General features: G+C 42.9%; 1 protein-coding gene across 5 annotated transcripts in view; it reads right to left on the bottom strand.

The window, feature by feature from the left end:
• Positions 1-24,089, bottom strand: part of PTK2B (protein tyrosine kinase 2 beta) — a 171,001-nt gene that overhangs the window by 38,839 nt on the left and 108,073 nt on the right. For 4 of the 5 annotated variants that reach the window (XM_004382177.2, XM_004382178.2, XM_023736721.1 and 1 more), the window contains exons 3-10: positions 16,420-16,598; positions 15,778-15,865; positions 14,298-14,377; positions 2,363-2,425; positions 2,109-2,163; positions 1,347-1,487; positions 692-766; positions 1-102 (exon numbers count right to left, since the gene is read on the bottom strand). In XM_004382177.2, coding sequence (XP_004382234.1) covers positions 1-102; positions 692-766; positions 1,347-1,487; positions 2,109-2,163; positions 2,363-2,425; positions 14,298-14,377; positions 15,778-15,865; positions 16,420-16,598 — 783 coding nt within the window. Of the gene's footprint in view, positions 103-691; positions 767-1,346; positions 1,488-2,108; positions 2,164-2,362; positions 2,426-14,297; positions 14,378-14,859; positions 15,753-15,777; positions 15,866-16,419; positions 16,599-24,089 lie in introns of those variants that run through there. The other variant, XM_023736723.1, reaches the window with a different exon arrangement.

Genomic DNA, 24,089 nt, shown 5'->3' with positions numbered 1-24,089 from the left:
CTGGGGGGCGCCTTCGATGCCCAGCTGCAGCACAGCCTGTCCCTCCTCCAGCGGGAGGCACCGGATGGACCTGACCTGCTTGAACTCCGCCAGGCATGTGGGCTGTGGGAAATCGGTCCTTAGCACCTTCTGGTACATGGGGACCCTTCTGACCACTCCACCCAGAGATTAGGCCATGCATATCCATCAGAGCGGGGGGCCCCAGGGAGGAACTGAGAGAGTCTCTCAGAGAGACAAAGAGAGAATCAAAGAATACTGTATTAAGGCTGGAAAGAATCATCTTATCCAAGCCCCTCACTTTGCAGAGGAGAAAATGAGGTCTGGAGAGGGCCAGGACTTGCTCAAGGCTATACACCAAGTTGGTGGCAGAGCCAGGGCTGGACCCGGGTTCCCTGACTCCCAGCCCAGCGAACTTGCCATTGAAAGAGCAAGTCTTCTAACAAAGCCAGAGAGCAAAGTTAGAATAGGGGCTTGTCACAGGGAAGTAAAGGACAACCTGTCCCATGCTTTTTCTACAGCAACCTCATACCAAGAGCATGGTCTTATGAGACCTTTCTGCTCCCGGCAATAGCGGTGGGGAGTACCAGTGGGGTGGGCCAGGGTGGGAAGCAGCAGAAAGAGGAAGACCTCCCAGTCAGGCTCTAAAGGGTCCCTCTTGCTGGATGGTGCCTGCCCCTCAGTCTCTTTCTACCTTTGCATCTTGACTTGTCAGCTGGCGGATGCCTTTAGGTCCTATGACCAGGTCCACAGTAATGTTCCATCCTTGCTGGAATAAAAGGAGAGAGGGGACTATTGCCCCAGTACTGCCCACCTTATATTTCAGAAATTTGAGGGGGAAAAAAAAAAGCTCACCAAGCTAGACACAGGCCACTGTCCCTTGGGCCCTCCAGCTTCTTCCACCCTAAACCATACAGATTACCTCCCTCCCAACACACCCGCAGAATATTAGGCCCAGAGTTGGGAGGCCAATATTTTAGTGCCTGCCTTCAGGCAACTTCCAGTTGCTGTTGACTCCAACTCATGACGACCTCATCTGTGTCAGAGTAGAACTGTGCTCCATAGGTTTTCAATGCCTAGTTTTTTGGAAGTAGATCAGCTGATCTTTCTTCCAAGGTGCCTCTGGGTAGACTCAAACCTTCAATCTTTTGGTTAGCAGTCAAGCACATTAACCACCTCAGGAAAGTAGATTAGCAGTAGTCCCATTTTAGGGCAGGCCAGTGAGGCTCTGCTGCTTGAGAACCTACAAACAAGTGTAGCACCTTCCCACTCCAAGTTAGCCTTCTGGACCCCTTTCCTGAGAGGCCTGGAATTCAGGTCAGGGAGAGGATAAAGAGGGTATGTCATACAATGAGTTCACAGCGGTAGGTCTCCTGGTCGATGTTGGCAAAACCTGCGAGGGTGTTGAAGAACTTCATGACACACTCCTCCTCCTTCAGAGAGGCATACTGCTGGAATGTCTGCTGGATCATCTTCCGGAACTGTTTAGGCTGTTGTAAGGGAAGGGTGGGGGGAAGGGGAGACGCCGTTGGTGAGTGAGGCCTGGCTCCTCGGAGAGATTCCTTCCCTTAAGATCTCCCTTGAGTTTCAGTCTCAAGACTATCCCTTGCTGCAGGGCAACTCCCCAGAGCCTGTGCCATGAAAACAGCCTCGATATATTACCTAAATCACACTCCCATTGTCTCAAGAGAGGTTCACCGTAAGCCTGTGAGGGAGAGCAACCCCCTGTGTGTCAGAGCAGAACTCTGCTCCATAAGGTTTTCAATGGCTGATTTTTTCAGAAATAGATCACCAGGCCTACAGAAAAGTTCCGTCAACCTTTTGGTTAGCAGCCAAGTATGTTGATCATTTTTTGCACAACCCAGTGATTCCATGAGGGTGGCAGGAGAGGTATTATCCCTACAGCTCAGGCAACAGAGCTAGTAAGCCTCTGATCTGGACCTAGAGCCCAGATGTCCTGGTTCTCAGAAAGGGCCCACTGAAGGATTCTAGTTGTCCCATCTCCAGATGGCCTGAGGCAGCAGATGCCCTGGCTTCCCAGAGTAACTCCAGGCCAGGGAACCAGCACAGTGGTGGTCTTTCTGGACCTCTCCCACACCAGTTCTACTCACCTTTAAGTTCTCCTGCATCTGCTTTGGGAAAAAGAGGTCCAGCCCCACTTCCTTCCTAAAAGAGAGAGCAAAAAAGTAGCATTAGACACCCCTTGCTCCCAATCCAGGACTTCTGGCCAGTCAGGGAATAGTGAGGGGGCTTGGAGACTGCAGAGACTGGCTCTGGTCTGGGGATAAGTGGAGGAGAGTGAACAGTAAAAGGAGGACAGAGAAACAGGTGAGGAAGGAGAGGCAGGGGCTGTTCCTGTACTTACTCCAGGAGCTCAAAGTTGGACTTTTTGTCAAGTGCGTTGTGGGGCATATCCTTGAAGAATCGCCTGGAGAGACAGAAGGAGAAGTCATGGAGAGGCAGGCTGATAGCTGGAGAACAAGGCTGGCATAGCCACATCACTCAAGTGCCCACACGTAGGTCTACAAGACCCTCCCCCCAGATGTGAGGAATCACTGGGAGGGAGACAGGAGAAGTGTAAAATTTGATTCTTAGAAAACCATGAGGAAAATGAAAGTCCACAAATTTCATTCATAGAAAAGACTCCAGCCCTGTGCTTTGGGAGACCCAGCACTAGGAAGGCCCATTGTTGTGCAGAGGAAGGAGATGGCTCTATCTGTGGCCCCTAAAACAAAAGACCCAGGACAGCCGACACATATGCTATCAGCCTATGAACACTCTGCCTCTACCTTCGGGTCTGCTTCCCTTTGTGATTTCTTTTTCCCTTATTTGTTATCTCTGAAATATTATGTGTGTGTGTGTATGCTCATTTAAATAATTATTAAATGTAGTACATGTGAAAACTTCAGACATTAAAGAACAGACTGAAGAAGAATATGAAAATAATCCATAAGCCTTACCAGTACTAGTTTTTTATACATATTCTTTAAGTCTTATTTCCCTTGAAAATGTATGTTTTGGTGAATATTCTTATGTACTATTTATTTATAGCAATTGTGGTTTCAGTTGAGAACAAATAGCTAATGTTCTGCATGTTCCAGCCTCCCTGGATCACAATTTCTGTTGCAGACACTGTTCCCTCCTGATTAGACAGTAACCCTGTGTTCGTTTAACCCAGGTGTCCTTTTACACATCTGGGAACAGTATTGCACTACTAATACTACAAGCAGAGAGAGGTAAGAAATTTATGATTCAAAAGCGATGAATTTAGACGATTAACTGTGTTTACAAAATAGTAGGTCAGATCCTCACCTCACACTTTATTTTAAAATACTTATTGTAGATGGGTTAAAGGGATAAATGTAAACAATGAAACCATTTTAAAACTAGAAGAAAATCCAGATAAATATTTCCAAATCATGGGATTGAGAAGAACATCTAAAGCATAAAATCATAGAAGAAATCCCCAGTATAAATTCAAAACATGAAATATTATATAAACTAAATAATTTTTAATATATTGTCAAGTAAAATAAGTAGCTATCATTTAATAAATATGGTCTCAATTTTGGAAAAAAAATATAAATGCATTGGAAAAAATCTGAATGGATCTACCATGTTAATGGAAGTTATCTCTGGATAATAAAATTCCAGGTGATTTTAGTGTTTTGTTTGTTTGTTTTTCCTTTCCTATATGTTCCAAATATTCTATATTGAACAAGTATTACCCTTTTTACTTGATAAAAAATTAAGGTAATAAGTTTGCTTAAACCGTCATAATGCAAGGTTTCTGGGCTTGCTATCTGACAAGGGATTCTTACACATTCTACTTGGTAGAAAGTTCTTTCCTGTTCCTTTCTCTCACTGATCCCCTGGAGATACAGAGACTAAGTTTAATCCCTTTCTTAGATGTCACATACTTGAAGGCAATATTTTATCATAATTTCTCCCCCTCCCTCCAATCCCTAATACATACACACCAGGCCATCATCCTCAATGACTTCAACCACTTCACTTGGATGAGAAAAAGCGATCCAAGGTAAGAATGGGAAAGAAAAGAATGGAGATGTGGTGTGAGGGCCACAATTAGTCTAGTAGTTATATTTCTACTACAGCAATTGAGCGTGTTTAAAATGCCGTAGATCGAAATGGAGGGAAAGCAGAAGATAACATTTCTTTTATGGAATTAAGAATGAGTATGTTAAAAAGAAGAAGCACTGGTTGCACAGTGGTTAAGTGTTCGACTGCTAACCAAAAGGTCGGCAGTTCAAATCCACCTGCTACTCTGTGGGAGAAAGATGTGACAGTCTGCTTCTGTAAAGATTTACAGCCTTGGAAACCCTGTGGAGCAGTTCTACTCTATCATACAGGGTCGCCATGACTCAGAATCCACTCAGTGATACACAACAACATTAAAGTGAGTAATAGGGAGTAATAACATTTAATGATGGCTCAGTAAATACTGAATTCCATTTGACAATATTGAAATATATTTCTATCTTATCTCATTCCAAGAAAGGACGCAAGGATATGAAGTCTTAGAATATGTTTAAATAAAATAGGACTAGAAAGAACTCAGGAAATGACATAAAGAATATGACAAGCCTGATGTCACTGAACTGTGCATGTAGAAATTTTTGAAATGGTGTATCTTTAGCTATGTATATTTTCACCAAAAAAAAAAAAAAAAGGTCAACAAGGGAGAGGGTTGACATGTCGTGGGGTTGTTAACCAATGTCATAAAACAATATGTGCACTACTGTTTAATGAGAAACTATTTGTTCTGTAAACCTTCACCTGAAGTACAATTTAAAAAAAAAAAAAGGACTATGACAAACCTATGATGGTGCCATAGATGTTATCATTTAGTATAGGTTTGGGGTTTGATTGCCCTGGCAGCCAAGGTAATGAATAGAAGAGTTCATCCAGGGCATAATTCATCAAGTGAAAAAAACGTACAAGTAGTTCCTGAGTTACGAATCAGATCTATTCCTAACTGTGTCTTTAAGTTTTTAAGTCGAATTTGTAGGTAAGTCAGAACACATGCATACAGTTCTTATTTAGCCTTACTTTAGTAAGAAAAGGCTCAAAGCCTTTTCAATGATTTAAAAGCTGCACGTGCAGCAAGTGAAGGCAATTGTGATGAAAAATTTGTTGTGAGTGGGGGTTGGTTTAGTCCTTTCAAAGTGAGGGCTAATTTATATAACATTAAAGGGCAAATACAAGTTGTCCCAAAGTCTGACCTTCCTAACCCTGGGACTGCCTGCACTGTAAAAGGTGGATTTCATTATTTAGATAAAAACTTTGAAAAACCACTGATTGAAAGATTCATTTTACCAAAAAGTTTTTTAAAAAGCCAAATATCGTATTTTTTCTTTTGTTCCATCTTTGGTAAATCAAGGGCATAACACTGAAGCACAATTGAGTAAATGTGATTATTTGGGGCTTAAACCAAATGTGGTCCAGTCCAAGGACATGACCTTTCAGTGGCTCTCAACTAGGGGTGATTTTATCCCCTGGGAATATTTGGTAATGCCTGGAGACATTTTTGGTTGTCATACCTCGGGGGTAGAGGGGGGCGGTTTCTACTGGCATCTAGTGGGTAGAGACCAGGAATGCTGCTAAATATCCTACAATACACAGAACAGCACCTCCTCCCTACAAAGAATTATCCAGCCCAATATGTCAATAGTGCTAAAAAGCTGTAGTGCTGAGAAACACTAGCAACTTGATCCAACGAGAGAAGAGTGACTCTTCTGCAGAGCAGGACAGCAGATGGGACAGTTTTGCTCCCTGAGAATGAGTAGTGTGGCCAGTTAAGGGCAGGTTTGCAGACTTTAGAAGTCTGTTATGGATTGAATTGTGTCCCCCAAAAATATATGTCAACTTGCCTAGGCCATGATTCCCACTATTGTGTGATTGACCACCATTTTGTCATCTGATGTGATTTTCCTATGTGTTGTAAATCCTACCTCTATGATGTTAATCAGGCAGGATTAGAGGAAGTTATGTTAATGAGGCAGGATTCAATCTACAACATTAAGTTTTGTCTTAAGTCAAGTCAATCTCTTTTGAGATATAAAAGAAAGAAGCCAGCAGAGAGACAGGAGGACCTCGTACCACCAAGAAACAAGAGCCAGGAGAATAGCGTGTCCTTTGGACCTGAGGTTCCTGCACTGAGAAGTTCCTTGACCAAGGAAGATTAATGACAAAGACCTTCCCCCAGAGCCCACAGGGAGAGAAAGCCTTCCTCTGGAGCTGGCACCCTGAATTTGGACTTCTAGCCTCCTAAACTGAGAGAATAAATTTCTCTTTGTTAAAGCCATCTACTTGTGGTATTTCTGTTCTAGCAGCACTAGATAACTAAGACAAAGTCAGATGACTGGTAGGCAGGGATGGCACCCCGTTATAAGGTATGAGAAGTCTATCCAGTACTCTTCCCTGTGGAAGGGGCTCTTCCTCCTGCTTCCACCTGCAGGGCGTTTGCCGTCAGAGCTAGAATTGTTTGCGGGAGACAGCAGCCTTGGGACTGTGCCAGTTAAGACTATCCCAATGTTCCACATGGTGAATCATGACAGCCTGTGAACATTTTCTGAGCCAGTGTTACCTACTTGCCCTCCACATTCATAAAAATGCCTCAGAGTGCTTCTGTGAAGTGTTGAATATAAGCAGTGGGGCATCCGCTCTTCCCACTAGGTTGGGTGAGCTACAAAATGTACGCCTAAGTAATGGAACAAATTGGCTTTTGGTCCAAACTTATTTAATTCTAGCAGAATAAATGCTGACAAATGTCCACCAAAGAACAGCATTTCAGTTCTTTCAGAGTTATCCATTCATACAAATAGTCACTGAGTTCTTGTTATGTGTCAGGTGTGGGACTCCAGACTCAAAGATGAAGACAGCACCAGCTCTGACTTCAAGAAATTGACAGGATTTCACAATCTAGTACGTGTGAGCACAGCATTGCTCCAACAAAGCAACGCATAAATACATTGTTTTGAAAAGGAGGGTGGGTATGTTGGGGAAGGGGCAGGCAGGATTCAAGAAGGAAATACCCTTGAGCTGGCTCTGCAGAAGGGTGAGTGGTCACACGGCTTATAATCAACACTTTACAGAGAAGCTCTGAATTTGGTAACACTCTGGCTTAGAAAACTTTCTAAAGCTGCCAGAATAAGGAAGAGTTTGCCAGGCTGAAAAGGAGGGCTAGAGTATGTCAGGCAGAGGGGATGCATTACCCACTGAGGAGCTGGGACCTGCTTCCCAGCCAGAGATGACATTGGTCTCTTAAAGTTACTCCTGGTTTGATAATTGTTGAATGAATAAATGTGCTTTGAGACTTGGGATGGAAGAATTCTGAGGACTTGGATATTTAAATAAACATTAGTAAAAAAATTTGGGATTGGCTAAGTGGAAGAATGTTATGGATTGAATTGTGTCTTCCCTCTCGCCCCCAAAAAATGTTGAAGTCCTAACCCCAGGGACCTGTGAACATGACCTTGTTTGTAAATAGGATCTTTGATTATGTCATCAGTTAAGTTAAACCAAACCCATTACTGTTGAGTTGACTCCACCTCATGGCAATCCCATGTGTTACAGATTAGAACTGCTCCATAGAATTTTCTTGGCGGCAATCTATATAGAAACAGAGAGCCAGGCCTTTCTTCCATGGCATTGCTGGGTGGGTTTGAACTGCCCATTTTTAGGTTAAGTAGCACAGAGCAAACTGTTTGTGCCACCCAGGGACCTCAGTTATGTTAACATGAAGTCATACTAAAGGAGGGTGGGTCCCAGTATCATCTGAGTGCCACTCTTATAGAAGAGGAGAATAGACACAGAGACAAACAGAGGAAGACGCCATGTGACACTGCAGCTTTCAGCCAGGGAACACCTTGGAGCTTCCAGAAGTCAGCACGAGGAATGGAACAGATTCTTTCTCAAGGACTCAGAAGGAATCAGGATGGCTGACACCCTGATCTCAGACTCCCAGCCTCCAGAGCTGTGAGATGATAAATTTCTGTTCTTCAAAGCCATCTACTTTGTGGTACTTTTTCACGGAAGCCCTAGGACACTAAGACACTGAGTAAAACAAATTTTGAATTAACATCATAAAATACATGGAAACTAATAGCAATTTTAGAATGATTAAGAAGGTAGAGGATGAAAACGATGCCTTATTAGGAAAGGGGAAGCTCAGCTAACCCACTTAGGTCATCACAATCTCTTGAAATCCAGTTTTCTCAGCTCTCAGCTCACTAACTGTGTCACTGAGTACCTTCTCCCATGCACTGAAGCCAGTTACAGAGTGCTATCCAGACAAAGGTGCCCAGTCACACAAATATGCCGTGAGCTCTGTGTTCCTAACATTCTGAGCAACCAAACTTCCTGGAGATGTCTGAGAGAATCAACCACCACTAATCAGAAATACTGCTCTCCCCAGAGACTGAGCTTTGCAATCTTCTAACTGAGCCCCTTCTCAGCTGTTGCTTGTCTGTGAATGAGGCTGCACCTGCAGGAGTGCCTAGCTGGTTTTCTCAGCCCAAGCCTGTAATTTTGAGTAGCTCACAACCAGCGAGCAGCAGAATCCATAGACATGGTACATACAGGACCGTGACTGATACCCAGGTAAGGACAGTGGAAAGTAAAGAAACATCTATGCAAAATCCAGTTGGTGGTGTTTTTCTTCTAAAAAGCAACAGAGACGTTAATTCATTGCCTGAAAAGGTTAACATTTATAAATCAACTATGAGACAAAATATCTTTTGAAGCAAGGTAAGTGTTCTTTCTCAGATCTTTACTTATTATTAGTTACTACTTAACTAATCTTGAGTTACACATTCACTCTGACTGATTTCTTAGGTCAGAGGGTTCTGGGGCTCTGCTTGGGGTGGGCAATGATCCTGGATGTCTCAGGTCAAAGGAGAAAGTATTTGGTTCCTCAAACTGGACATGTACTAATTTCTAGCACGGGCCATGACTTTCAAATTTTAATTTATAGAGGGACATTTAGATAAAATAATAATTTTTGTACTTATAAAGTATCCCCAATAAATCAATAAAAATGTTAATTAGTACAAATAATAATTACTGAACACTTCAGTTCTTGTCGTTGTTCTAAGTGCTTTACATGCTTTCTCATTTATTCCTTACAACAACCCTACAAGGTAGCTTCTATTATCATTCTCATTTTATAGATGAAGGAACTGAGGCAAAGTAACATAGTAAATGGCAGACTAGGGATTCAAATCCAAGAAGTGTAGTTTCAGACACTTGGAGCTTCATCATTATGCCCAACTGCTCCTTGATATGAGTTGAGTCCATTTCGCCAATTTCATACTTCATGTACATATCATACTTTTTTTTAAGCCAGAAAAGAATATACTTTTCTTTTATGGAGATGATATGTCTACAAGACTATATATCTATAAGGAGCCCTGGTGGCACTGTGGTTAAGGCTTGGCTGCTAACTGACAGGCTGGTTGTTCAAACCCACCAGCCCCACTGTGGGAGAAGTAGGTGGCAGTCTGCTTCCATAAAGATTTACAGCCTCGGAAACTCTACGGGGCAGTTCTACTCTGCCCTATAGGGTCACTATGATTCAGAATCAACTCGACAGCAGTAGGTTTTTGTTTATATAGTAAGTCCACGAGAGCCAAACTATGACCTTGAGTAGATCACACCTGAATTTACAGACCATCTCAAGAATAGATGTGACGCGTTGAACACTAATGACCGAAGACCAGACGAGTTGTGGAATGACATCAAGGACACCATACGTGAAGAAACCAAGAGGTCATTAAAAAGACAGGAAAGGAAAAAAAGACCAAAATAGATGTCAGAAGAGATTCTGAAACTTGCTCTTTCAAGTCGAGTAGCTAAAGCAAAAGGAAAAAATGATGAAGTAAAAGAGCTGAAAGGAAGATTTCAAAGAGTGGCTCAAGAAGACAAAGTAAAATATTATTACGACATGTGCAAAGACCTGGAGATAGAAAACTAAAAGGGAAGAACATATTCAGCATTTCTCAAGCTGAAACAACTGAAGAAAAAATTCAAGCCTTGAGTTGCAATACTGAAAGTTTCCAGGGGGAAAATATTAAACGACACAGGAAGCATCAAAAGAAGATGGAAGGAAAACACAGAGTCAAAAAGAATATACCAAAAAGAACTGGCTGACATTCAATCATTTCAGGAGGTAATATATGATCAGGAACCGATGGTACTAAAGGAAGAAGTCCAAGCTGTACTGAAGGCATTCGGATAAACAAGGCTCCAGGAATCGACAGAATACCAACTGAGATGTTTCACCAAATGGGTGCTGCACTGGAAGTGCTCACTTGTCTATGCCAAGAAATTTGGAAGATAGCTACCTGGCCAATCAACTGGAGGAATCCATATTTGTGCCTATTCCCAAGAAAGATGATCCACCAAATGCAGAAATTATCAAATAATATCATTAATATCACATGGAAGCAAAACTTTGCTGAAGATCATTCAAAAGTGGCTGCAGCAGTATATCGACAGGGAACTGCCAGAAATTCAAGCCAGATTTAGAAGAGGATGTGGAACCAGGGGTATCATTGCTGATGTTAGATGGGTCCTGGCTGAAAGCAGAGAATACCAGAAAGATGTTTATCTGTGTTTTATTGACTATGCTAAGGCATTCAACTGTGTTGATCATAACAAATTATGGATAACATTGTGGACAATGGGAATTCCAGAATGGGAATTGTGCTCATGAGGAATCTGTACAGGGATCAAGAGGCAGTTGTTGGAACTGAACAAGTGGATACTGAATGGTTTAAAGTCAGAAAAGGTGTGTGTCAGGGTTGTATCCTTTCACCATTCCTATTCAATCTGTATTCTGATCAAATAATCTGAGAAGCTGGACTATATGAAGAAGAATGGGGCATCAGAATTGGAGGAAGACTCGTTAACAACCTATGTTATGCAGATGACTCAACCTTGCCCTTGCTGAAAATGAAGAGGACTTGAAACACTTACTGATGAAGACCAAAGACCAAAGCCTTCAGTATGGATTACACCTCAACATAAAGAAAACAAAAATCCTCACAACTGAAACAATAAGCAACATCATGATAAATGGAGAAAAGATTGAGGTTGACAAGGATTTCATTTTACTTGGATCCACAATCAACACCCATGGAAGCAGCAGTCAAGAAATCAAGAGACGCATTGCAATGGGCAAATCTGCTGCAAAACACCTCTTTAAAGTGTTGAAAAGCAAAGATGTCACCTTGAGGACTAAGGTGTGCCTGACCCAGGCCATGATGTTTTCAATCACTTCATATGCACGTGAAAGCTGGACAATGAGTAAGGAAGATCGAAGAAGAATTGATGCCTTTGAACTCTGGTGTTGGTGAAAAATATTGAATATACCATGGACTGCCAAAAGAATGAACAAATCTGTCTTGGAAGAAGTACAAACAGAATGCTCCTTAGAAGCAAGAATGGTGAGACTACATCTCACATACTTTGGACATAACAGGAGGGATCGGTCCATAGAGAAGGACATCATGCTTGGTAGAGGGTCAGAGAAAAAGAAGAAGACCTCAAGGAGATGGATTGACACAGTGGCTGCAACAATGGGCTCAAGCATAGCAACAACTGTGAGGATGGCACAGGACTGGGCAGTGTTTCATTCTGTTGTGCATAGGGTTGCTGCGAGTCAGAATCGACTCGGTGGCACCTAACAACAGGTGACATAATCTGTAGACAGGTAACAATCAATGATGTTAACAGAACAAGGGAACTTTTGTCCATGATTTGTAGGTAAACCTGCCTTGGAATCTTTTCAGGAAAAAGCCACAGTCCTGTAAAATTCTGCATTGTGGCCTGACTTTCAGACATGTGCCTGATTCTCTTGGTCAGAAATAGTCGTAACTTGACTTTAAAATATCCCATCATAGCGTATAGCTTTGTGTTCAACTTTAAAAAGTATTAAGCTTGAAAACCTTCTATTAAGCCTATACAATGAGTATTTTCCATGTTGTGTCCCTAATATGATATACCCTGAATCTCAGAGGTTAACCTGTGTGACCAGGAATATCTATCCGACTCTGTTCCTCAGACTCTGGGGATGTGAAACAGTATGCCCCATCACTAAATAAGTGTAGGTTTTTGAATAATCTTAAATTGACAGCAGCATACATCACTAGACTGTGAGCTCCTGATGAAACTATAAACAAGAGCAGTGTCTGATTCCTCATTGAGTCCAGTGCATTCAGCACAGGCCTGTTGCTTAAGCTGCAGCCCTTAATAGTTTGTGAATGATTGGAGGAAATAAGATGAAATACAATGCTAATGGGTCTTTTCCATGCTGCTATTTTACTAAGTGATGATTGTTTCACAGGTGACTTACATGACTGGAGTCTCAAAGAGATATTAGAGTCCTGGGTAGGATATTCATGAATAAAAAGGTAAAGCTAAGTTTTTTCAAGATGTACAATTTCAGGGATGAAAACGAGGCAGTGTATGATGCGATGCAGGTTATAGGAGTTACAGTGGTCTTGGGAAGGCATACAGGGACACGTGATGAGATACATGTCACAGAATGCCACTGACCCTCCAGCACATACGCTGAACTCCCAGAGTCTCTACAAATCACAGTGAAACGGTTTGCTCTCTAACTGGATGCATGGGCTGAAGACTTTCTCTGCATAAGGGACCTCAGTTGTCCCCTTGCTTGTTGAGACAGAGAGTCAGCAAGTGTTAAAGTAATGACGAGCCCTCCAAGGCTGCCCTTGGCCTATTTTATCTCAAACTCCAACAGCCTCATAAATGGGCACCCTCACCTTCCCATACTATGGCCCTCTAGGTAACCCATCACACTTTCTCTGAGACCTGGTATGGGAGCCAGAATTCCCCAACGACTTCTGACTCCATAGAAGCATCGAGAGGCTTCTCCTCTCTATAACATTAGGGTCACAAGTAGGGTCAGGACTCCCCTGGAACCACATTTCCAGCAAACCAGAAGTAACCCTTTGCCAAAGGTTTCCCTGGCAATAGTCCTGAAAGTCCTTCCATCAACTCACATGAGGTTAACGGCATCCAAATCACCTGGGGAGCTTGTTAAAAATACATGTTCTAGGGTTCCACCCACATCTACTAAACCAGAGTTTCTAAGGGTGGAGAAAGGGAATCTTCATTTTAATAAGCTTCCCAAGTGATTATGATTTACAACCATATTCAGGAACCACTGTTCTGTGACAGAAGGAGCCCTAGTGGTGAAGTGGTTAAAGCAATCAACTGCTAACTGAAATGTCGGCAGTTTGAAACCATCAGCTGCTCCACAGGAGAAAGATGTGGCAGTCTGCTTCTGTAGAGATTCACAGCCTTGGAAACCCCATCGGGTTGCTATGAGCCAGAATCAACTCGATGGCAGTGGGTTTTGGGTTCTGTGACAGACAAGGGACACAGACAAGGTGATGTGAGGGTGGGATGGACAGATAGATGACGAAGCTGACGATGGTACCTCCTTGGTCAAGGACTTGCTAAAGGACAGACTGAATTACATCACTCTTCTCTGCCCCAAACTGCAATGGCTCCCAACAGCCAAGAACAAGGCCTAACTTCTTAGAGCGTCATTCAAAGCTTTCCACAATCAGTCCCAACTTCCCTCTCCAAACCCTCTTCCCACTTTCTCCAGCCTATCCCCTCCCCTCATTATCTACCTATTGAAATCTTTCTCCTCTTCAAGGAGCAGTTGAAATCCCCCTCTTCCACTGATGCCCTCAGTCAGGATTAATGGCTCCACCTTGTAACTCTGTTTAGCACATATTTCATCCTGCCTTGTGTTATGATTAATTACATATTTGTCACTTTCCCTAATACTGTCAGTTTGAAGGCATCTCTGAATGATTTATTAATCCCATAGATATTTATTGAATGCCTACTGGAGCTGGAGACATAGCAGTGAACAACACAGACTGAAATCCCTCCATTCTAATACCCTCTAGAAGCTAGCATGGTGCTCAGAGAAACATTTGCTGAATTGTTTGAATAGCAGGCATAGACGACTGATAAATGGAAAAAGCAGGCAGCCTAAAGGCAAGAGTGGTGGCAGTCAGAGGAAGACAGGAGGATTGACCAGAAAGAGATCCGACCCTTCAGGTTCAAGCACCAAAAGGGCCTCTACCCTACTTCTTCCCCCCCACCCCCCGGCTCTCACATATCCATTATTCTTGTTTCCCACCCTAGATGTGAGGAAAGTCCCTGCCAGCTGAGAGCCCAGCACAGGAGGGGAGGCACAGGCACCTCCCTGGAGAGGCCTCAAGGCCACGTACCTAAGCTCCAGACAGCCCAGCTGTAGGGCCATGCCCTCGCTGACCTTGCTGGCATAGCGTTGCATGTAGTCATTCCTGAGCTGTGAGGGGAAGAAGATCAAAGTTCAGACTCATGCTTTCATTTCCTGTTTCCCTGAGCAGGGGCCCCAGGATATGGTGGGTGTCTGGAGCACAACCCTGCCTCACTGATGTCTCTCATACCCAGCCCACCATGAAGGAACACGCAGCAGGGGATGAAGAGCAGAAAGAGGAGGCTCACTCTCAGCTCTGCCTGACACCCTCTGTATCCATGGGTAGTGTTAATCATGCCTCCACAGGCCGAGGCCTCAGGGTTGTTGAAGTGCTTTCATACACATTTTCACTTCTTCATGAGACAGGAAGTGGTCTGTCCCCTCCCATCCCCAATGCCATTTTGGAGACTAGGAAAACGAAACTTTGTGAGAAGTCAGTAATTTATCCAAAGTCTTGCTGGTGAGAAGATGTCATCCATGGTCCAAGAAAGTCTAGCAGGGAGATCAAGAAGGGAGCTAGGACCAGACAGAAAATAACGATGGGTGCTCACATGAACTCAGCACTTCTTCAGTGCCAGGTCCTGTGCTAGGTCCTTTATATCCAGTGGTGTGCTAGAGTGGCTCCAAACCGCTCACGAGAGCCTGTTATGACGTCTTCAGAATATTGTGAGCCATTTGATGCCATGTTGGTAGCTTAAAATAGGCCATAATGGGAATATTTATACCATGGAAATTGGTAATACAAATCAGAGATTTTTCATTCAGAGAGCTGGTTTATCAGCCTACCACTAATTATAGCATTTGGTCCTCACCTAAAAAAAACCAAACCCATTGCCATCGAGTCGATTCCGACTCATAGCAACCCTATAGGACAGAGTAGAACTGTCCCATTGAGTTTCCAAGGAGCGCTTGGTGGATTCAAACTGCTGACCTTTTGGTTAGCAGCCGTAGCATTTAACCACTATGCCACCAGGGTTTCCTTGGTCCTCACAGTAACCCTAAAATGTAGGGATTATTATTATACCCATTACATGGAAGAGGAAACAGCTTCAAGCAGGTCAGTTATGTTCCTGTGGCTACCCAGTTAGTAAATGGCAGTGCTGGGCTAGAAACCAGATGTGTCTGACTATGGAAGAGCCTGGTGTTAAGCACTACAGCCTTTTCTTTGGACCTGCTCTTCTTTCTTCACAAGTTAGGACTCCTGGGCAGTAAATGGCCACCAGGAAAGTCCAGGAGGAGCTGTGAGCATATGGAACAACGTTAGGCCATCACTTAGTTAGCTGGGAGAGAAGCACGATTGGAGAAGCTGACCAGGGGCCAGGGAAAGTCCTCAAGAGAAGCTGCATGGATGGGCCCCTTCAAAACCTGGACTTTGCCTTTCCTTCGTCCTAGGAGAGGATGAATAATACTGTACTCGGCATTTAAGGTGCACTGTGACCCATGGGGGCAAGAAAATAAAGTACTTTTACCTGTTGGTAAAAATAAAGCAGCGTGGTCCTGTCTTCTTTCAGGCTTTCCATGAAGTCCTCTGGCAAGTAGCGGATTTGAAGGTCATACCTGGGACAGGAAATTCAAACTCTCTGGTTGATACTGGGAAGCTGGTACTCAAAGGAGGGAGTGAGGCCTGCCAAGAGCAGAAGCCAGGAGTCCCCAGCATGCAAGGGACTTCCCATGAGGCACCTGGCCATTCATTCAGGACTTATTTCTTCTTTCCCTTCACTATGGTTGGGTGGAGGACCATGGAGGACAAAGGTATGACCAGCAGGCAGTGGTTAGCACTAGTCCTGATTCCCCACCTCTTCCCCCTCAAGACAACTGTTTTCCTTAGGTTCATAGACCATCCCTTTACCTGGCCTCTCCACCCTTCTGCTTCCCCTTCACATAGCACAAACAACATCCTGTCTGGGGATATTCCTAGATATCTGCCCTGGTGGGGATGTGCTGTGAACCCAAGTTAGGGCTTGGCAAGTACATTGGACACTTCAGGAGGACTGAGCCTAGATGCTACTCAGATTTTCTGGAGGAGTCTCAGAAGTTAGGAAGGGTCACCCAGGGCCTCCCCACCCCACACACATCTGCCCCCATTACAGGGCCAAGGACTCCCCTCCTACCTCCACTCGGCTTCCACGTGTAGACGCTCATACTTGTCCTGCACCTCACCCACCGTCATCTGCGGGTGCAGCCAGTGGATCTCATCCGACTTCATATGCTTCAGCCTGAGCCCATAGCACTCAGCCAGCTGGATGTTGGGCCCAATCCGCCCACTTAGCAGGATGGAGGTGATGATCTCCTATGGAGAAGAGGGATGTGACTTAGTGGTGCCCCCTTCTAGGCTCCCACAGCCCACATGCAGCCTCGAGAATTGTGGTACTCTTGGGCAGAGGGGGCTCTGTTTTAATGGTTTATTTATCTCTGATTCTTTAGAACTTGGTGCAGGGCTTGGTACATAGTAGGCTTTCTTCATTCATTTGAATGAACAAATGGGTGAAACGAGACAGAGATAGAGGAAATGAGAGAAAGCAGAAGCGAGAAAATGAGAGGAGAAAGCAGAAAATGCAGACAGGCAAAGAGACAGATTCCCTGGTAAGTTCTTACATTTCATTCCAATCAAACCAATTAATAATTACTAAGAATTCACCATATGCAAAGCACCTTCTGAATGTTTTTGATGTAGCCAGCATTGCTGAGCGTCTGTACCAGGCACTGCTAGACAGTTCTCATACATTGTTTTATCGACTCTGTACAACACATGAAGTAGGTGGTACTTTCCTCCATATGGCTGATGAAGAGACTGCTATAGGTCACACAGCTCGTGGTATTAAGCTGGGATTTTGAACCCTGAGCCACTGGACTCTAGATTTCTATTAAGTCAAGCTGCTTCATAGGATTGTGGGGCTAGGCAAGTCAGAAGGACACGACTCACATCAAGGGATTATGTGTCCCAGTCCTCACACAAGAAGCATGGCCACAGGAAAGGTAGTGCTGGCAAGAAGTCTAGTGTCCTCTTGTTCTTGGTTTCTGATTGACCAGAGGCTAAGTAGGCTACCTGCTCCTAACCTACAGCCAGAGCTGCAATTAAGAGAAGGGCCAATGGGAAGATCATCTACAAGGCATAGGCCAGCTCTGAAATCACTTTGGTGCCAGTTGAACTCAGGTTTCTCATGTGATTTGATACATACTTTGTAAACTAAGGCCAATTCTGATGAAGCAGAGAATGCCCTTGGATGCAAATTTTAAAACTCACAGGCACTGACGTATGTCTGTTGAATATCTCTGCAGTGTGCACTCCACCAAGCCTACCGCCAGCCTAAAGACTGAATAATGTGCAGTAGGTTGCTGTCAGACCAGGAAGAGGAATGACACTTCATTATTTTTATTTTTATTTTTTTTACATGCCTCCCAAGAAGTTATCTAATTTAGTAAATAAAATGTAATCAATTTCTTAATTGGAATTAAAAGAGAAAAGTATACCATTTTTATTAGAAGGAAATCAGTAAATGACAAACTAATATTTAAATAATACTGGTTTGAAAGAACACCAAATTATTCATCTGCCTGGGCACCCAAATGTCTCATTCTAGCTCTGCCCCCCATCAGCCCTCTTCAGCCTCATGGAGTCATGAAGCTAGCAGGTTCTAAGCCTAAAAAATCCCTTCCTTGTTAGGAAAGAAAATGCCTATCAGAGCAGCCATCTATTGCTCTGTGAGACAGATGTGGAAACAGAGGCACAGAATGCATATGTGAACAGTTGAAACAGAAGAGTGCAGGAATCAGAACCACGGCCCTGGGGTGGGGAAGAAGGCTGTGGTCCATGGCACCTCTACAGTGAGGGACACAGACAGGAGGAAGAGCTCAACGCTGTGAAGTAGAAAAGTTTGTCGTTATCTCCACTCATTTGTCCTGTCACTGACCCTCTGTCCACTCGGTTTTGTCTGTTCTAGAAATGCATATAAATGGATATATACTCTTCCATGTTCAAGTTCTTTCACTCAGCATAAAGTCTGAGATTTATCCATGTATTTTATTAACGACTTATATTCCACTTTATAAACAAACCACAATATATTTATTCATTTTCCTGTTGCTGGATACCTGGGCTATTTTTCATTTTTGGCTATTGTGAATAAAGTTACTATGAATATTAATGTACAAGTCTGTTTGTGAACATGTGTTTTCATTTCTTTCAGGTAAACACTTAGGAATGGAATGTTGGATCAAAGGTAGATGTACATTTACTTTATAAGCAACTGCAAGATTTTTCCATTTTATATTTTCACTGTAATATATGAGATGTCTGTTGACCATTTCTTCACCAATATTTGATTTTGTTGGTCTTTTTAATATTAATCATTTTAGTGAGTGTGTATAGTATCTCATTGTGCTTTTAATTTGCATCTCCCTGTTGACTAATGATATTTGGCCCATTTTCATGTGATTATTGGCCATTCATATATCTTCCTGTCTGAGATGTTCAAATCTTTTGCCAATTTTTTTTGTGTTGTCATTCGAGTTGTAGAAGATCTTTATTCATTCTGAATAAAAGTACTTCGCATGACATATGATTTATGAATATTTTCCCCAGGACTGTGGCTTGCCTATTCCTTATCTTATCAATGTTTTTTGATGAAGTCTAATTTATCAAAATTTTCTTTTATGGTTAGTTCTTTCTGTGTCCTTTCTAAAAAATCTTTGCTTGCCTCCAGCTCATGAAGATATTCTGTCTTTCTTTATAAACTTTTACTTTTAGGTCTACGATTCATATTGAATTAATTTTTATGTATGGTGTGATGTAGGGGTCAAAATTTATTTTTCCCCCTCATATAGATCTACAGTTTTTCCTGCACTTGTTGACTTTCATTTGCCAATTGAAATGTTTTTGCTACCTTTGTCAAAAATTAAATTGGCTGTATAAGTTCAGGTGTATTTCTGAACTATCACTTCTGCTCTGTTGATCTTTGTCTATACTTATGCCAATATATCACTGTCTGGATTACTGTAGCTTTAGAGGAGATTTTAAAGTCCAAAAAGGTAAGTTTTTCACTATTTTTTCCTCCAAGATTGTTAGGCTCTTCTAGGTCTTTAAATTTCCATAGAGTGAGCTTGTTACTTTCTATTTAGAAAGTCTGCTGGATTATGATTGGGATTGCATTAAATCTACAGTTTAATGGAGGAGAATTGACATAACAACATTGAGTCTTCCAATCCTTAAACATGATATATCTCTCCATTTATTTAGATCTTCTTAAATTTCTCTCAGCAGTGTTTAGTAGTTTTCAGTGTATAGGTTTTGTACAGCTTTTGCTAAATTTATTCTTAAGTAGCTTAAGTTTTTTGATCCTCCTGTAAATTTATAACATTTTAAAATAATGTTCTATTTTGGAGCTCATCATCCCTGTGACTCCCTTCTTTCCACGACTTTCCCCTAATCTTCTGGCTGCTCTGATAGCTCAAGTTTTATTCTTGAACATCTCACACCAGTAAGGCTGCAATTTTCTGTCCATGAAGCCACTCTTAGAATGAAAAGTGCTCTCAGGTAAAAAGCCACAGACTTGCGAATCTCATTCATTGCAGTTAATGTTTCAAGAGCATATTTCCCTCCAGTTTCTACTTCCTGCTGTCATTCTCTAATGTCTTCAAATTGTTTGCTTCTATATTTTGTTCAGGTTTTATTATTGCCATCTGCAGAAGAATTAGTCCAACCAAGCTACTTCTCTGTGTTTGAAATCTCTGCACTATTTTTATCAACAAATCTGTGTTCTCTGAAAATGGAAGTGGGTTGGAGAGCAGAGAGCTCCATTGAAGTTACAGATAGCCATAATGCAGCATAGCAATAGCCCAATGTACAAGGCCCGGCATCAGACTTCAGTAGTGCTTCATCCTTCATTATGTTGCCCTTGAACAATATATTTAAACTCTCTGGAGTCAGCTTCCTTATCTATAACATGGAGAAAATAATAGTATTTATTTTAAATGGCTTTGTGGGGATTAAATCAGAAACAAACTCCTTAGAACAGAGCCTGGCACAAGGTAAATACTCAAACAAGGTTAGTATTATTTTAACACAGTAATCTCTTGCAGATTCTGGTGCTTTGTAAATCAGACTGGTGGGGGAGGGTGCTCTGGTTTCTTCTTGTTCCTTTTCATCTTCTCTTCTTTTCTTTTCCTTTCTTTGAAGGCAGTGGTATGGCCAGGGGCCAACAAGGTAGTGAGGCTGAGGAGTTGGTAGTAGCAGCAAGGCCAGGGATGGAGCAAAGGTGGTGGGGTCGGGGTAAAGATGGAAGAGTAGTTAGGAGATTGGTTACACAGAAGGGGATGGAGCAAAGTAATAAATATATTTAGGACGATGGAGTCAGGTTTCTTACTGTTGGAGAAAATACTCAATATATGGAGAGGGGTAAGACTAGAGAGAACACTGAAGTGAGGGGTTGGAAGTGTTGCTGGGAACTTATACCTTGATAGATAGATGATACATGACACATACATACAGAAACAGATACATGGACATGTATTCTAGCTTTTCTACTGAAAGGGCCTAGGAGCAATAAAACCCAGAGGTTATTTGCATATCAAGTGCCAGGTCTTGATTTCTAAATAATATTATCCACTAAACAGATCCAGGGATCCTTGAAGAAATGGCTGATTCCAGGACTGGGGCAAGGAAAGTACAAGACGAGCCTGGAATATCTTTTTGTGCCAGAAAATAAGGAAGTGCTTAAAGAATGATGGGGACATGTCATAGTGACAGAGGAACAGCTTGAAGGGGTTCCCACTGGCCAAATCTGGGACAACCTAAGTATCAAAATATATAACCATAGGACTGAATTACAATCCACTGAATAAAATATAACCTATGACAGATGATAGACAGGTAGACAGGCAGGTAGGCAGGCAGGCAGACAGACAGATAGACACAAATAGAAGAGAAAGGAAAGTTCTTCCTTGGAGTACCTGGAGTAGTTCTTCCAGCTAACAAATGTAGAAGAAGTGATGGAAATAGAAAATCACAAATGGGCTACAACTCGGTGGTGGTTGATTCAGGCAGACAGGGTCTTGCAGCTTCTCTTCCAGCCACACTGTCTGAGAGGAGCCAGGCGGAATCCTTTACCTGTGGTTGCTGAAACTCTCCAGGGCCTGGCAAAAGCTTTCTGGGATTCTTGCAAGGAAGCAACCAATTTCTGTTGCAGGGGTAAGAACCTTGGGGAAGAATTTCTTTAAAAGAACCTTCACCCAACAGATTTTCATAGGGAGGCAGCTTTCTACCTGGAGTTTTCTAGGCATGGAATGCACTATTTGAGGAGGTTCCCTAGTGCTGGGCAGATTCTCACCAGGTAAGCATTCTTCCCGGAGGGACAAACCTGAAGGTACTGGGAAGAGGAAGCTTTACCCCCGTGGCACCTTTACCTACCACCACCATTACCGCTGGTAACTGACAGAGGCAGGTCAATCCTTCTGTGACACAGAAGTGCAAGTGATGTAGAAAGAACACTAACTCTGGATTACACAAACCTGGGTCTGTGACACATACTTCTAGCAGGGTGACTAGCTCCCGGAGCCATTTCTCCTCCCTGCAGTTCCCTATCCTCGTCATGTCAAGCTGCAGAAGGGCTCCCCCATTCAAGCAGTCGGCAATTATCCATTACATACCTACTATGCAAGGCAGAAAGGAGTTCTGGTGATGCAGTGGTTAGGCTCTCAGCTGCTAACCAAAAAAGATCAATTGTTCAAACCAACCAGCTGCTCTGTGGGGGAAAGATATGGCAATCTGCTTCTGTAAAGATTGCAGCCTAGGAAACCTTATGGGGCAGTTCTACTCTGTTCTATAGGATCGCTATGACTCGGAATCGACTCGACGGCAATGGGTTTGGTTTTGGTGTATGCAAAGCAGTGAGGTGCTGTAGGCATACACACACACAGAGTCCTTACCTCCAGGGGCTTATACTCAGTAGGTGGGAGGAAGAGAGTGGCTTGAATTCAAGGAGGCTCAGAGTGGGGTGAGGAATAGTTTCAAAGAAGAGTAAGATTTGGGGTCTGAGATGATCTCACTTGTGGAGCTTTTGTATCAGCCTTACCTTCCTCAGCCTTTTGCTGCTGCTTTTCTAATATTCACACAGCTTCTCAAGCAAACAGTGGGAGCAACAATACCACCACTCTGCTCATACATTGTCATTAATGAGTCAACGTTTCTTTTTTTGTAGTCGCTGCGAACAGTTAACATGCTCAGCTGCTAACCGAAAGGTTGGCAGTTCTAGTCTACGCAGAGGCTCCTCGGAAGAAAGGCCTAGTGGTCTACTTCTCAAAAATCAGCCACTGAAAACTCTGTGGAGCACACTTCTACTCTGTGGCACACATGGGGTCGCTATGAGTTGGAATTGACTCCACAGCAACTGGTACTGTATTTCTTTTTCTATCAATAAATCATTTTTTAAAAACGTGTGTCTGACTACTCACTAAACTGTCGTGTGTAACATGACAAAAAAAAAAAAAAAACAGAAAGAAAACCTGTCTTAATTTTATTAACCACTGCTTAGATAAACCCAGGATTATTTTCTGCTATAGGAAAACCTCTGCTTCCTTCCATATGAGGGTTTTCAGGTACTGAAAAATCAGCCCTCAGACTGCCCCTGGCTCACAGCCTGGATATTAAAATCCTTTTCACGCTTTCTTGCAAGCATTGGAGATTCCATGGCTTTTCTTCCCGATGGCTAACACTGATTCCCCACTTTACCAAATAGTGTGAAGACCTCAAGCTGCCTTTGTCTCTCTCCCTATTCTCTGTCATTTCTTCTTATAAGTCATAAATAAAGAAGAAGAAATGGGACTGGCTGCTTTGTCCCCAAGCCCAGGATAATTTACTTCCAATAAGCAAAAGGTTCCCCAAGCATTTACTCAATTCACTTTCCCTCTTCATGATCAGTGCTCAGTCACAGTTTATAACTTCTTCAGTAATCCCCTCAGTTTCACCATTTTCTTAGCCTCACCTATTTTTTTTTATAAAACATCTAAACTTTTTTGCTTTTTCTAGAGCGTATTAAACATATTTGATGGTAATGGTTGGGTTTTAGAAATAATACACAGTGGTTTTGTTAAACATTTCTTTGAGAAACACTGGCTCTGCCCATTGCTCCTGAGAATGTTGACAGTTGAGCCCCCCCACTGCCCTCCACCAGGACTGACCTCACCCAGAGAGTCATCCTTGCTTTTCTGGGGGAAGCCTGCATCCAGTGACTGGTCAATACCAAAACCCAAACCCATTGTTGTAGAGTTGGTTACAACTCATAGCGAACCTATAGGACAGAATAGAACTGCCCCATAGGATTTCCAAGGCTGGAATCTTTATGGAAGCAGACTACCATGCCTTTCTCCCGCAGAGTAGCTGGTAGGTTCGAACCGCTGACCTTTCAGTTAGCAGTTGAGCACCACCAGGGCTCCTTGACTGGTCAGTACAGTGGCATAAGAGCCCTGCCCTTTCATCTCGATTTGGGAGAGCTCTCTCTGCTGGGCCATCCCAGCTCCAGAGCTCTCTGTGGAATTGGCTCGGGCCTTTGTTGCAGCTGCATCAAAGTCCAACATCTCCCGCTGCCCAATCCTGCTTCCTTTAGTCCCCCAGGTGATTTCATGAGACTTCTCCCCAGCACACTTTCTGCAAACGAACCTCCATCTCACAGTTGGCTTCCCAGGAATCTGACCTGAGACAAGTTGCTTTCCAGGCTTGATATGATGCATCCTTATTCTTTGCTCCACGGAGACAAAATGCTCCTCTTTTTAAAGAAGATTAAATTTA

Source organism: Trichechus manatus, unplaced genomic scaffold (genome assembly GCF_000243295.1).
Source record: "Trichechus manatus latirostris isolate Lorelei unplaced genomic scaffold, TriManLat1.0 scaffold00091, whole genome shotgun sequence".
Lineage (NCBI taxonomy): Eukaryota > Metazoa > Chordata > Mammalia > Sirenia > Trichechidae > Trichechus > Trichechus manatus.
The sequence above is the reverse complement of the archived record's forward strand: the minus strand, read 5'-3'. Positions and strand labels throughout refer to the sequence as shown.